Genomic DNA, 16,784 nt, shown 5'->3' with positions numbered 1-16,784 from the left:
CAATAAACCAAGGAACAAAAGTGGAAATACACAGCCGTTTATGTCAGTTCTTTAAAAAGATAAGTAACCTATACCATGTGCCTTGTGCTGTTCAACACATGGTCAATCACGTTCATGGTGAAAGGGCTAGTTTGAACAGAATTCTCCCACGACTGTCAAGTCTCCATAGGCACGTGATGAACCACAGAGAACCACTTAGGTCTGAAAAGGCCCTATCTAAAACCACCTACCGAAGGGATCCAACCCAGGTTTCCCACCTAGTCAGATGTCCTACAGGCACGACAACTGCGACTCACATCTGTTCATACCTGAACGATTGCACAAAAGAAACGTAGCTAGATTCCAGTGACAGTCCCAAGAACCTTTAGTTCTGTGAAGCAACAGAGTATGAGGCAGGTAGGATAGGAATGAAAGGTGTTCTCGAGTATAAGAGTTTATTGCCGTACACAAAGAATCAGAGTTCGTCCCTCTCGTGCGTCTCCGACAGTCGCCACTGCCTCTCGTTCACCGGGAGGGAGTTCCAGAAGCGGACCCCAGCGCCTCGAAGGTAGGAGCTCATCTGGAGAGACTTGTCTATCTTGAGGAAGGTCAGGGCTTGGTCCTCCGACACCTCCAGGGAGTTCCACGTCACGTTCAGTTCCTTGACGTCAGGCGTCGGGTTCCTGTGGAGAAGACAATTCGTATTGTGTTCAGAAAACGCCATGACATCTGTTTTTGATGAGTTTTCAGTTAATGTTTGTTTATGAATAGGATTTTTGAAAGTGAAAGTGACGAGTGGCTATTTAGAAACTCGCGACCAGTTCCACTGCTGCAAACAACTGTTTGTTCCTTCCTACTTTCTGTGCCACGCTTGGCAGAGGCAGTATTGCTACGTGAAGCTAATTTTCCCTTGGGGAATGGATATACAGATCTAATTTAAGTAGAAAAAGGGAAATTTTACGAAAAGTACATAAATTGCTGAAAAAATATGAAGTTGTCGGACATCTTCTTTTGTTTTACTTGCATGCCTGCATTGGTGTTTTTATTCCTATTTCATCTAATTTATATAGATAGGGGTGTATAATAATAATAATTATATACAATTGAGACTGCTTTACACGTAAGTCAGTTCTACGTTATTCTGTTTTATACGTAAATTACTGTAGGTCCCGGCAGAATTTAATTTATAAATGTCTTAATTAAACCTTGTTTGTTTGTAATGCTTTTCTACGTAATTCGGTGTTGTACTAATTGTCATGAGTACAGTTGATTTGTACGTAACCAAGCTACAACAATGTCACAGAAGTTGCTACTGCTCAGTCATGGATTACAGAGAGAGGAAGAGTTACCGCTTGATCAGAAAGTAAAATTTATACGGGAAGTGGACGCTAATCTTGTAATCTTGTAATCTCGTATAACTAAAACTGAAATATCTGCAGATTTCGGCAACACTTATATATTTGCATAGTCATTAGTAAATGAAATGCTACTTTAGACTATTTTTAAAAATTGGGTAATAAAACTATAAAACTACAGTGTGTACTGTAGTATTTCACAACCAAAGTGTTCACTAATAACGTATGAAATGTAATGTATTTAAGAATCAAACTTTTAGATTCATTAATTTACTACTTTATGACAGAAATAACTGTATTACGTTCATCTTGTTCCTCAAAATAGATACAATTATAGTATTTTAGTAATGATATGGCATGGTATCTAAATCTGATTTGTAAGGAATTCTCAATTACAAGTATTATTTTCTATACACCTTGACACACGTCTGTATTCAACTGTATTTATAAAAGTTGTTGCACCAAACCAGGTCAAATTTTCAGAATACGCCACTGATCTGCAGGGATGGGTCGAGGCAGATAGTTGGTTCGTGAAGTATGTGATTGTACAGCAGTATGCAGGAAGTGGGAGGGCCATCTAAGGTACGTGCATGTTGCCTAACTTCAGCCATAGAAGCCTGATAGAGTCAGCAAATACAGTAAATATGTTATGTTGTGGGAAGTCTTGTTATTAAATAATAGTTCCAGTTCGAGTAATTGCCCCAAGAAAGCGTATAATGGATCCACAATGCAGGAAAGGGATGCCCTATATCAGAGTTTGAAATCTGAAGATTGGTGGGGGAGATCGTAGTCTACACACTCACAATTATACATATACTAGTAGCTGATTGCCCGGGTATATATTTATCCCAATCTTCTATTAGTCAGGAAAATAATGAATTCTAACTATAGTGTAGTGTGGTGTGTTTGTGTTTATATTTTGTTGTAGTTGTGATGTGTTTGTGTGTGTCTTGTGTAGTAGTTGTGCTGTCTAATGTGTTTGTGTTCGTCTTGTGTAGTAGTTCCTCCATTCATATTGGGGGTTAGGCGTAGAGCTGACAACTCTGCACTGTAAAAACACATGTCAAGAAACAACAATATAAGGCCATGGATGTTCCCAAGGTAAAATATTCCGGAGGTAAAATAGTCCCCCGTTCGGATCTCCGTGTGGGGACTACTTTGGGAGGTCTCTGGACTAAGGATAAGATCTACGTTAGGAAGAAGGATATTAAATTAGGCACCTGGAATGTTCTGAGCCTTTACCGGCCTGGGGCATTTCAGTGTACAGTTAATGAGATAGTTAAGTATAAATTAGATGTAGTAGCTGTCCAGGAAGTTAGGTGGCCAGGAGAAGGGAATTGTAAAACTAGAAATTATACTTTTTTCTATGGTGGTACTGAAAATCATAATTTTGGAACAGGCTTTTTCATAAATAATAGAATTATATCGGCTCTTAAAACAGTAGAATTTATTAATGATAGGATATCATATGCAGTTTTACATGGTAGGTGGTGTAAAATTATTTTAATAAACATACATGCACCAACGGAAGATAAAGATGATAATACTAAAGATGATTTTTATACAGAGTTAGAACAGGTCTTTGATAAATTTTCTCAGTATGATATGAAAATTCTGTTAGGTGACTGTAATGCACAAATTGGCAAAGAAGAGACATTTAAACCCACGATTGGTAAAGAAAGTCTTCATGAATTAAGTAATGATAATGGTATAAGATTGATTACTTTTGCAACCTCAAAGAATTTAATTGTGAAAAGTACCACTTTTAAACATAAAGATATCCATAAATATACCTGGTCTTCTCCAGATGGTAAAACTCACAATCAGATAGATCATATTCTCATTGATAAGAGAAGGCATACTAGTATAATTGACGTTCGTACACATAGAGGTGCTGACTGTGCTAGTGACCATTATTTAGTAATTGCTAAATTAAGAGAAAGACTCTCAGTGATAAATCATAAGCAACAAAATCTAAAAGTTCTAAAATTTGATACAGGAAAGTTTACTGATGAAAGAATTAAGAAAGATTACCAAATTAAACTGTCAAATAGATTTGATGTTTTGCAGGATTTAAATGATGATGAAAATATAAATGAAACAGACGTAAATAAGAATTGGGAGCACATACGTAATGCAATAGAATCAGCAGCTAAAGAAAGTATAGGATACCATAAACCGAGAAAAAGTAAGCCATGGTTTGATAATGAATGTCATAATCTAATAGAAATAAGAAATCAGGCTAGACTTAGGTGGTTAAATAACTCTGATTATACAAATCTAAACAATTATAATAGAATAAAGAGAGAAGTTAACCGCACGTTTAGAAGTAAAAAAAGAGATTACTTGAAAACCAAAATTAACGAAATTGAAACAAACAGCAAAAATAAAAATATCAGAGATTTATATAAAGGTGTAAATGAATTTAGAAAGGGGTGGCAACCTAAAGTAAACTTGATAAAAGATAAAGACGGTGATTTTCTAGCTGACCCAAGTGATATTCTAAATAGATGGAAGAACTACTTTAATGACCTTTTAAATGTCCATGTAGGAGATAAATCAGAAGTGAATGAAGTACACACAGCAGAACCTTTAGTTCCAGAACCCAACTTGACTGAAGTTAAAGATGCTATTAAAAGGCTAAAGAATAACAAAGCACCTGGCATTGATTTAATACCAGCTGAGTTAATTAAATATGGTGGAAATTCATTAATGTATCAAATTCATAAATTAATCTGTTTAATATGGAATAAAGAAGAAATCCCTCAACAGTGGAAAGAATCCATAATTGTTCCTGTGTTTAAAAAAGGTGATAAAATGAACTGCAATAATTACCGTGGAATTTCTCTACTCTCAACAACATATAAAATATTATCTAACATTCTTTTAACAAGACTAACCCCATATGCTAATGAAATTATAGGTGATTATCAATGTGGATTTAAACGTAACAGATCAACTACAGATCAAATTTTTCACATCAGACAGACACTTGAAAAAAAGTGGGAATATAATCAAAATGTCCATCAGCTATTCATTGATTTCAAAAAAGCTTATGATTCAGTCAAAAGAGATAAACTATATAATATATTAGTTGAGTTTGGAATACCTAAGAAGCTTGTTAGTATGATAAAAGTATGCACCAGTGAAACAGAAAGTAAAATTCGTGTGGGTATTAATATGTCTGACAAATTTACAATTCATGATGGGTTAAAACAAGGAGATGCATTATCTCCATTGCTCTTTAATTTTGCCTTAGAATATGCTGTTAGGAAGGTAAAAGAAACTAAAGAAGGACTAAAATTAAATGGTGTGACTCAGTTGTTAGCATATGCAGATGATGTAGACTTACTGGGGGATGATGTGAATACAATTAAGAATAATGCTAAAATATTTTTCAAAACTGCTAAAGAGATAGGTTTGGAAGTTAACAAAGAGAAAACTAAATATATGCTTACAGGCCGAAACCAAGTGTTAGGTAATAATCAAAATCTAATTAACGATAACAACTCGTTTGAACCAGTTTCCAAATTCAAATACTTAGGAGTAATATTAACAAATGAAAATTATATTAAAGAGGAAATAAAAAGTAGGCTTAATTCAGGAAATGCATGTTACTTCTCTCTTCATAAACTTTTGTCTTCTCGTTTAATATCTAAAAAACTGAAAGTTAAAATATACAAAACAGTAATTTTGCCTGTAGTATTATATGCATGTGAAACTTGGTCCCTTACATTGAAAGAGGAACATAAATTGAGAGTATTTGAAAATAAGATCCTTAGGAAAATATTTGGACCTAAAAGGGATGAGGAGACAGGTGAGTGGAGAAGGTTACATAATTTAGAACTACATAATTTGTATTCATGTCCAGATATTATTAGAATAATTAAATCAAGAAGACTTAGGTGGGCAGGCCATGTGGCACGAATGGGAGAGGAACGAGGAGTTTACAGGATTCTTGTTGGGAAACCTGATGGTAAGAGACCTGTAGGAAGGCCAAGACGAAGATGGAGGGACAACGTTGAGATGGACCTAAGGGAAATCGGTAGGGATGGAAAAGAGTATATAGAACTTGCTCAAAATAGGGAAACATGGAAGGCCTGTGTTGCTGCAGCCATGAACCTTCGGGTTTAAGAAGGCTAGAGAGTTAGTTAGTTAGTTAGTTAACTATAGTGTAATGAACTTGGAGTTGAACGGCATTGGGAGAGTCACTATTCATCTTAGCTACCCCGAAAACTATGGATTCCACACTAATATCGGTCGTTTTACATGTCACCCCCTTCCCACCCTCACCTCTAGGGTTGCGAGAGGTGTCGTACCCCCACAGTATTTCGTTCCAGATTGCAAGAGATACGTGTACTGAGTTCGGTTGAAATTGCTCCAGGCGTTATGCTGGAACAAACAAACACACACATCCACACACATACATCCATTTTTATATATATAGATAGATGGATATGAAAATTATATGATGTTATTAGATATGAAAGTAAATTACTAAATTTTTAAAAATGTATAGAGGAATTAATTTTATATTTTTAAAAGATATTTATAATTCCTTTAATAACTGGTTAAAGATGTCAATAAATTACAAAAAAAGTTGAAATAGTTTATTATGTATAAGTGTTTGTTCAGTTTTGCTTTCTAATAATGTAAATCAATTGAGTATCATTATTATATTTGTATTGCATTCTCGCTTCACTTTTAGCCGGTCCCCGTAGCGGAGTGATTATCACATCCAGCTACGACACCAGGGGTCCCAGGTTCGAATTCCGTCCTGGGCATGGATGTTTGTGAGTGTCCATCATGTCATCACTCACCCCCATTTTCGCAAATTACCCACAAGTGGCACAAAAAGCGAAGTAAAATAAAGCAAATCAATCAATCATTCTTGAGGCTAAGATTGTTGGTTGGAGGGGAAATCCCCCTTGTCCCCCCAAGGATTTCGAGCCCTGCTCTATATTAAAGCTTGCTGGAATGCTCACCCGGTTCTGGCGAAGTTTGTCCACATAGAGACCATCTTGTCTATTATCCGCTGGTCCTCGTCTTCACTGACCGGATGCTGGAAGTAGGCGGAGATGTTGAAGAGGTACTGGAGATCATCGCAGTGGGACACGCCTGGAAGCAGAAAGGAACGTTGCAACTCGTCAGATGAAACAACCTGCTCTTCTTATGAGTAGAGCCCTGATTTGTATGCAATTACATATTCTATTCCTTTCTAGACACATACCTTGAACACGAAAATGTCAACGAATTATATAACAAACATGATTTTTGCTTAATGTATTAAATTGAATTGAGGACTAAAAGTGGTAAACGTTGTAAGTGCCAAAAGCGAAAGTGTTGGGAAATCGCATGGTTCCGCACATCAGCCCGTAAGAACGTGCACACTAGTGACCTTTTTACATGCCCTTTGAACTACGTAGAGGGCTATCAGCCACTTTTCAAGTTTGCCACATTATAAAGCATGGCACATTTCACAGTTTAACGTGGAAAACGGTGTTTGAATTATTGTGGCACTTACAGCGTTTACCACTTTTAGTCTTCTATTGTTGTTTTAAGTCCACTTTATATGAAGTTTTATGTTACATATTTTCACATAGTTGCCAGGATATTACATATTTTACATATTTGCTAATTTACTTTACATAATACAATATATTTCGGTACTTGTTTTCTATCTTGATCCTTTTTCCTATATTTTCGATCTCTGAAACATGATGAAGAAAATTTGTAGCTCATGTGATGTCATATTTCTAATCAATGAGATGCTTAATTCTTACAGTCACCTAAAATTGACTGCCAAGTCGAAAGACAGGCTGAAGACACACACAAAAAAACGGGAACTGTTATTTATCGAAAGATGCTAGAGTTTATCCCCCCGCCCCTTCTGGTTACATATATACGTTTCGCTTTCAAGTTTAGTCAAAGCACCTAGACACTTCACATCGGAGGACAAGAAAGCTACTTTCCTGTACGTAGCGAGTTCCCTTGTACAAAAAGTACAAAAGTTGCTATGTATTTTCATTCGATTATTTTTTCTGTAGACGCCTTTTTTTACAATTTGTTTCGAAAGTTACAAAGACCTCTCTTACATATTTACATACAGGGTGATCCATATTAATGAGACACATTTTATTTTGTATTCTCAGACAGTAGGAAAATTCTAATATTTTTCAAATGCATTGTACTTGGAAGCCTGGGCTTGGGAGTTTATATTAATTACATTTTCATTTTGTTGTTCTAATGAATTATAGTGCTGCGGACTCCGCTTGAAATTGCTTATGATGTGGAAGCGTTCCTCACTAGTGGAAACTCCATCAAAGGCCATTCAGACAACATTTCAAGAAGCGTGAAGCATCATCTCAGAAGATGGTCCTCTTTGCTGTGAAAGACGCCCGTAGACAGCTAATGCCAACAAGAAACCTTCATCTAGTCAATCTCGAACGTCACGTAGTGTAGAGAACATTTTACGTTAGACGAATACACTCGAGCAATATCCCATCCGTAACAGTCGCAGCTGAGCGCTACGTCATGTTAATCACGTTCGTTTTTCGTTCCCTTCTTCTTCAACAAATGTGAGTGCAACACGTTGATGCCACTAGTCATACAGGAATAGTTGCAATGAGAACCTTTCGATACTATTTCCCTGGTCGTCTCATTTGCAGATTCGGTGATATCAATTGGCCATCCAGATCGCCAGATATAACCCCACAGGACTACTTCCTGTAGGGTTACATAAAAGACAGGAAACAACTGCTGACCTCAAGGGGAAACATCTGGAAGGAGATAGAGACCATTCCTGCCGATTTTCTGCGCCATAGTGACTTTGAGATCCTAAGAATTTTCTCCTCAAGATGGTGCCATCTACTGGATGTTTTATTCAAATAATGAACAGTGCTGTAAACTTCTGTACCTTGATTATGTATTGCACATAGAGCATAATAAATGTGCTTGTTCTATTTCTAGAAATGTGCATTTGAAATGTGTTCCATCAATTTGGATCACCCTGTATTATACAATAATTTGCAATGTGAAAAGTAATTAATAGTTAACAAAATTTGTTCCTTAAATATGTACACGTTGCTGTGCTTTTTAGAGTTTATAAATTTGATACAAATTTTAATTTAAACCCTTATATCCTTAAAATTATGTTGAATATGTTCAAATAAAATAAATATCTAGCATAACTCTTGGAATTGCTTGGATATTCTTATGTTATTAATATTACATATTCTTTGATACTACATATTTAGCTACATATCCTTTGGGTACATATTTTATCAGTTATTGTTACATATTTATGTACATATTTTGCACTTTGATATTACATAAAAATCCAGGGTCTAGTTATGAGCATAACGGATAAGATAAGGGTTCATTAAAACCAATTAGGAAGCTATGGAATATAATTCCGACAACATGTGAACACAAGCATATATTTTTTTTTTATTAGAAGGGGTGTTTTTGAGTTGCCAAGAATGAAATATTTTTGAACTTTTGAAAAATACAAAAAAGATTTATTGTATTTCATACTAAGAGCTTTAAAATGACAGTAGTCTCATCTCTGTATGTTATTTCTAAAAATGATTGGAAAATCTGGCGTTTTATGATTTTTCAACCATCAATAACAACGTACAAAACAAAGAAATTGTTAGTTTTGGTTCACTCCATGGACTGTTTCAATTTCAAAATTACCGTGAAAATAGGAGAGCACGGAGTCCAAAAGTCTGTAGATTTGATATGAAATAACCAACAGTGAAGAATCCTTTTCAAGAATAAACGAGAAAGAAATCTTACCCAAATCTTCAGTTGCTCCTAGCACGTCGGCAGCACTTTGTGCACCCCTGTGAGTGAGGTGGTAGAGGTAGACAGGGGCGGTTTTCGCGGACGAGTGGAGGCGTACTGCCCTGTCCAAAGCTACTGCGGAGAACCTGTCTGTAAACATCTGGAAGAAAGATATATACATTATATAGGTAACGTACAGGTAAACAGCTAAATTCAACAATAATAGTGGAAATCAGCCTATCTTTCCTATAAAAACAAATGAAATGAAATGTAAGTAATGTAGACCATATTTTTAAGAGCAAATTCTCAGTCCAAAAAATAGTAAAGTTTGCTCTTTCCAATATCCTCAGCGAATGTCGCACAAATAGGTATGCTTGATTTTTTCCCCCATGAACTACAGTCATAAGCAGTTTAAAAAGAAAATAAGAAATCATCTACTAGTAAGGCACCTAAGCACAATCACGAGCAAATTTTATCTTATATCCATTGTAATAATTGGCAACTCTGTTCATGTAAGTAGTGTGTTTGATACTACGGACAGGACCGGAAAGGAAGAGCTCCCCTCAAACAGCTTTGCTATACTTAAAACTTGCTCAACATGCCCATATGAGCTTTTTGCTCAAGTGTGGAACTCTTGCCTAATCCAAGATTTTTGTAAAAATGCCCTCAAGAATTTTTCGGAAAGGAAGAGCTTTTTCGGAAAGGAAGAGCCCCCTTGTCTATACTTACAAAAAGACACTTCTGTGAGATTGTTGTCCATAAACTTGTCAAAAATATGCCCCTCTTGATATTTTTTTTGACCACACTTAAAATTAAGCCAAGATGCTTATAAAACCCACACCTACACCCACACACACCTACACCCACCCACACCCACCCACGCATATCCACTTCCGGTTCACTTCCGGTCCACTTCCGGTCTACTTCCGGTCCACTTCCGGTCTACTTCCGGTCCACTTCCGGTTCACTTCCGGTTTACTTCCGGTTTACTTCCGGTCCACTTCCGGTTTACTTCCGGTTTGCCTACTTCCGGTCCACTTCCGGTTTGCCTACTTCCGGTCCACTTCCGGTTTGCCTACTTCCGGTCCACTTGTGGCCAAGTTGTGGCCTATTTCTGGTTTATTTATATTGCATCATGTTTTTGCAACAAATTATTATCCAGTATAGAGTTTTGATTTGAACCCCAAGAAATTTTATATAAATACCAAAGCCAAAAATATTAACACACATACATATATACACACACAAAATATACAAAGCACACTGCTGAACCCAACTGATATTTTTTATTAAGCATAGAATTTTGAATTGGACCCCAGGAAATATTTTACAATTTTGAGAATCTCAATTTAAATTCAGGAACAAGAGATTTGGATTTGATGTATCTGGAAATATCTTTGCATCTTGAATCAACCTGCAAACAACATTACATGTTTGGCTGGGCTGTTTCAACAGCAGTAAATATTTACCAAATGTTTCAACGTTGAAAACAATCAGAATAATATCTTCCAGGACCTGAACATGCAAACATATTTTGAAAGAAGAAATATTGCAAGATATATAAAATCAGACCACCTGTTGGATTGTTTTAGGAAAAAATTTGAAAATCTATCAGAGTATGATTTTTTTAAAGTGCAAAATGAAACAGAGGCAAGATGGGTACTTGACAGTGATGTTGGGTTTGGGTATGTGAGCATAGAATTGGGTTCTGAATATGATGATTTTGAATCCAATACATACTGGCATAGAATTGATGCATACGTGTTGCATTGTTATTGGGGAAAATATGTTGCTTTTTTTACAAAAAGTACTTCAAGTTTAGAAAAATTTAGGTTTTACAAATTTTTCCATGATCATAGAATTTATACAAACAGCAGGTGGCCTGTTGATGACATAACATGGGACACAACAATTTCCATACTTGATGAGGCAGGAAAATTGGATGTAAATTCTGGTTTATATTTTAATGAGTTGATTATGTACCTGCTTAAAAACAATATCAATTCTGGCTCATTCAATACAAGATGGACTTAAATAATTTGAGTTTTTACACAAAATATTTTTTTTGTAGATGGAACCTCCACCAGATTATAAGTTAAGTCCATGGATTCTGTCACACCTATTCTAATACAATTAATATCACAAGTACCATTACAAGGCACGCACTGCATAAAATCATAATTCCAAGCGATGGAATGGATTCCACGATTCCATATCATACACTGCAATTGGAGCTTCAGCAGTTCGGGACTGTGCAATATATTGTCTACAAATGTAGGATTGTACGGGTTGCAAACAAAACTCCCAAAGCTTATGTATTTCAGGTTTCTTAAATTTGAAACAGAATTCAAACTGTCTGGAAGTTCATAAAAGTGAAGCCATTCTACAAGCGGGTCTATCTCAGCTTTTGCATGAGCAAGAGGTGATGTGTTTATAATATTTGTTGGTATAGAGGTTTGTTCTGAATCTTATTAATTATGAACAGCTCTGCTGCATGTTGTGATGATGAATATCTAATCCCTAAACCTAACAGAGCTGTGCAGTGATGTTGTTATTGGGAACAGGATTCAAATCCTACACAGATTTATGGATAGGAGTGATTGCCATGAAATTATATCTAGATCCCTGTGTAATAATGCTGTTATTGGGAACAGGATTCAAATCCTACACAGATACAGATTCTTGCTGAGCTTAATAGGTGATTGTCATGGAAGATCTGCTGTTATTAGGTACAAAATTCAATTACACAGACACAGATATAAATAATAATGCATACAGAACTGTGGTTTCTATAAATCTATACTCAATATCCCTATACCTGACAGCTGTGCGGTGATGCTGTTATTGGGAACAAGATTCAAATCCCACACAGAAACAGATTTTTGCTGGGCTTAGAACTATTATCGATAGGTGATTGCCATGAAATAATATCCCTATACCTGACAGAGCTGTGCAGTGATGCTGTTATTGGGAAACAATTTTAACAGAGCTGTGTTTTCCATAAATCTATACTCAATATCCCTATACCTGACAGAGCTGTGCAGTGATGCTGTTATTGGAACAGGATTCAAATATACAGATCCTTGCTAAACTTAGAACTATGCCATGAACAAAACTGTGCGGTGATATAATTATTGGGAACAAGCTTCAAATTTTGGAACTATTATGGATAGGTGATTACCATGAAGATACTCAATATTTTTGTTATTAGGTACAAGATTCAATTATACAGATACAAAAATATTTATTAACAGAGCTGTGCGGTGATGTTGTTATTGGGAACAAGCTTCAAATCTCACACAGATATAGAGCTTTGGAATTATTATAGATAAGTGATTGCCATGAAGATAGATATTCAATATTCTATTAGACACAAACACAGTATCAATAAATTTATAATATTTTTATATTTAATAGAACTGTGCTGTGATGCTGTTATTGAGAACAGGATTCAAATCATAGATAGGTGATTGCCATGAGGATAGATATTAGACACAGACACAGAAATAATATTTATCAATAAATTTATAATATCCCTATACCTGACAAAACTATGCAGTGATGCTATTATTGGGAACAAGCTTCAAATCATGGATAGGTGATTGTCATGAGGATAGATATTAGATACAGATACAGAAATAATATTTTCCATAAATCTATACTCAATATCCCTATACCTGACAGAGCTGTGCGGTGATGTTGTTATTGGGAACAGGATTCAAATCATGGATAATTGATTGTCATGAGGATAGATATTAGATACAGATACAGAAATAATATTTTCCATAAATCTATACTCAATATCCCTATACCTGACAGAGCTGTGCGGTGATGTTGTTATTGGGAACAGGATTCAAATTATGGATAGGTGATTGCCCTATACCTAACAAAGCTGTGCGGTGATATAATTATTGGGAACAGGATTCAAATCTTACACAGATACAGAGCGGAATTATTATGGATAGGTGATTGTCATGAATATAGATATTAGACACAGAGCCTTGCTGAGCTTGGAATTATTATAGATAGGTAATTGTCATAAAGAACACAGAGAATGAAATAATATCTAGTAAATAAATTTTTGTAAATCTATACTCAATATTTTTTTGACAGAGCATTGTTCCTTTATAAACGTTTCAACATACATTCCAGCAAAACTGTACCTATTAGGGTATGTATTATTCACATCTTATCCATAACATATCAGCAAGGGGTAAATAATATTTTCAAAGCAACCTACACAACACAGCTCTGTTAGAGATAGGGATTATGACAATAACAATATCAACAAGGCTTTATATCTATGTGTGAGATTTGTACCTATATAATTTGGATGTGTTTCTGTATTTTTCAAGCTCTGCTGTTACAAACACTTCCCTGCATACATACTCTGCAACATATGGGCCATCACTATAATAATATTTGCCACATGTTCTGTGATCTGTAATCTTGTAATAATTATTCCTGTCGGTGATACAAACATTGTCACAAATTTCCTGTCTTGAGGAAATATCAAAAAGGCTTATTCTTCACAAACAAATCTCATCTAACAATTCCATAACAATTCCATGCTCAGCTCTGTGTCTGTGTGGGGATTTGTACCTAATAACATCAAAACAACACAGCTCTGTTAGAGACGGAATATTCAATTCTTCACAATTCCATAACAGTTTCATGCTCAGCTCTGTGTCTGTGTAGAGCAAAACAGCACAGCTCTGTTAGAGATAGGGATATCAAGTATAAATTTAAAAATTATTTCATTCTTCACAAACAAATCTCATCTAACAGTTTCATAACCGCTCCATGCTCAGCTCTGTGTCTGTGTGAGGCAAGCACAGCTCTGTTACATGATAGGAATATTAAGTATAGATTTAAATTTCATTCTTCACAAACAAATCTCATCTAACAGTTCCATGTTCAGCTCTGTGTCTGTGTGAGGCAAGCACAGCTCTGTTAAATATAGGAATATTAAGTATAGATTTAAATTTTATTCTTCACAAACAAATCTCATCTAACAATTCCATAACAGTTCCATGCTCAGCTCTGTGTCTGTGTGGGATTTGTACAGCAACATAGCTTTGTTAGAGACAGAGTAGATGGGTATAAATATTATTTCATTCAATTCTTCACCTCCATATCCATAACAGCTCTGTGAAATTTATTCTTCACATCTAACAATTCCCATAACAGTTTCATGCTCAGCAAGGCTCTGTGTCTGTGTAGATAGGGATATTAATATTTTTTTCCTTCATAACAGTTCCTGTGTCTGTGTGGGATTTGTACAGAGCACAGCTCTGAGATAGGGACTAACAGTTAGGGTATAATTAATTCTTCACATCTATTGAGTGTCTAGATGTTATTTCATCCCTATGCCATGACAGTTTCAATTCTGTATTTGTATGGAATTTAAAACTTGTCTGAAAAGTGGCAATCAATGCCTATTGTTTCTATATAAACGTTTCAACATATGTTCAACATAATTTAAAACTTGTCTGAAAAGTGGCAATCAATGCCTATTGTTTCTATATAAACGTTTCAACATATGTTCAACATATGTTGAAACGTTTATATAGAAACAATAGGCATTGATTGCCACTTTTCAGACAAGTTTTAAATTATGTTGAACATATGTTGAAACGTTTATATAGAAACAATAGGCATTGATTGCCACTTTTCAGACAAGTTTTAAATTCCATACAAATACAGAATTGAAACTGTCATGGCATAGGGATGAAATAACATCTAGACACTCAATAGATGTGAAGAATTAATTATACCCTAACTGTTAGTCCCTATCTCAGAGCTGTGCTCTGTACAAATCCCACACAGACACAGGAACTGTTATGAAGGAAAAAAATATTAATATCCCTATCTACACAGACACAGAGCCTTGCTGAGCATGAAACTGTTATGGGAATTGTTAGATGTGAAGAATAAATTTCACAGAGCTGTTATGGATATGGAGGTGAAGAATTGAATGAAATAATATTTATACCCATCTACTCTGTCTCTAACAAAGCTATGTTGCTGTACAAATCCCACACAGACACAGAGCTGAGCATGGAACTGTTATGGAATTGTTAGATGAGATTTGTTTGTGAAGAATAAAATTTAAATCTATACTTAATATTCCTATATTTAACAGAGCTGTGCTTGCCTCACACAGACACAGAGCTGAACATGGAACTGTTAGATGAGATTTGTTTGTGAAGAATGAAATTTAAATCTATACTTAATATTCCTATCATGTAACAGAGCTGTGCTTGCCTCACACAGACACAGAGCTGAGCATGGAGCGGTTATGAAACTGTTAGATGAGATTTGTTTGTGAAGAATGAAATAATTTTTAAATTTATACTTGATATCCCTATCTCTAACAGAGCTGTGCTGTTTTGCTCTACACAGACACAGAGCTGAGCATGAAACTGTTATGGAATTGTGAAGAATTGAATATTCCGTCTCTAACAGAGCTGTGTTGTTTTGATGTTATTAGGTACAAATCCCCACACAGACACAGAGCTGAGCATGGAATTGTTATGGAATTGTTAGATGAGATTTGTTTGTGAAGAATAAGCCTTTTTGATATTTCCTCAAGACAGGAAATTTGTGACAATGTTTGTATCACCGACAGGAATAATTATTACAAGATTACAGATCACAGAACATGTGGCAAATATTATTATAGTGATGGCCCATATGTTGCAGAGTATGTATGCAGGGAAGTGTTTGTAACAGCAGAGCTTGAAAAATACAGAAACACATCCAAATTATATAGGTACAAATCTCACACATAGATATAAAGCCTTGTTGATATTGTTATTGTCATAATCCCTATCTCTAACAGAGCTGTGTTGTGTAGGTTGCTTTGAAAATATTATTTACCCCTTGCTGATATGTTATGGATAAGATGTGAATAATACATACCCTAATAGGTACAGTTTTGCTGGAATGTATGTTGAAACGTTTATAAAGGAACAATGCTCTGTCAAAAAAATATTGAGTATAGATTTACAAAAATTTATTTACTAGATATTATTTCATTCTCTGTGTTCTTTATGACAATTACCTATCTATAATAATTCCAAGCTCAGCAAGGCTCTGTGTCTAATATCTATATTCATGACAATCACCTATCCATAATAATTCCGCTCTGTATCTGTGTAAGATTTGAATCCTGTTCCCAATAATTATATCACCGCACAGCTTTGTTAGGTATAGGGCAATCACCTATCCATAATTTGAATCCTGTTCCCAATAACAACATCACCGCACAGCTCTGTCAGGTATAGGGATATTGAGTATAGATTTATGGAAAATATTATTTCTGTATCTGTATCTAATATCTATCCTCATGACAATCAATTATCCATGATTTGAATCCTGTTCCCAATAACAACATCACCGCACAGCTCTGTCAGGTATAGGGATATTGAGTATAGATTTATGGAAAATATTATTTCTGTATCTGTATCTAATATCTATCCTCATGACAATCACCTATCCATGATTTGAAGCTTGTTCCCAATAATAGCATCACTGCATAGTTTTGTCAGGTATAGGGATATTATAAATTTATTGATAAATATTATTTCTGTGTCTGTGTCTAATATCTATCCTCATGGCAATCACCTATCTATGATTTGAATCCTGTTCTCAATAACA

At 35.3% G+C, this 16,784-nt stretch overlaps 1 protein-coding gene across 1 annotated transcript in view; it reads right to left on the bottom strand.

Annotated features, from left to right (window-relative positions):
- LOC145981399 (uncharacterized) overlaps positions 1 to 16,784 on the bottom strand; it is a 128,926-nt gene that overhangs the window by 55,515 nt on the left and 56,627 nt on the right. Inside the window, exons 8-10 of the mRNA XM_083114637.1 lie at positions 9,135 to 9,282; positions 6,320 to 6,452; positions 458 to 662 (exon numbers count right to left, since the gene is read on the bottom strand). Coding sequence (XP_082970763.1) covers positions 458 to 662; positions 6,320 to 6,452; positions 9,135 to 9,282 — 486 coding nt within the window. The remainder of the gene's footprint in view (positions 1 to 457; positions 663 to 6,319; positions 6,453 to 9,134; positions 9,283 to 16,784) is intronic.

The sequence above is a fragment of the Lepisma saccharinum genome, chromosome 29 (genome assembly GCF_977018435.1).
Source record: "Lepisma saccharinum chromosome 29, izLepSacc3.1, whole genome shotgun sequence".
Classification (NCBI taxonomy): Eukaryota; Metazoa; Arthropoda; class Insecta; order Zygentoma; family Lepismatidae; genus Lepisma; species Lepisma saccharinum.
This window is presented reverse-complemented; position numbering and strand designations above follow the sequence as displayed.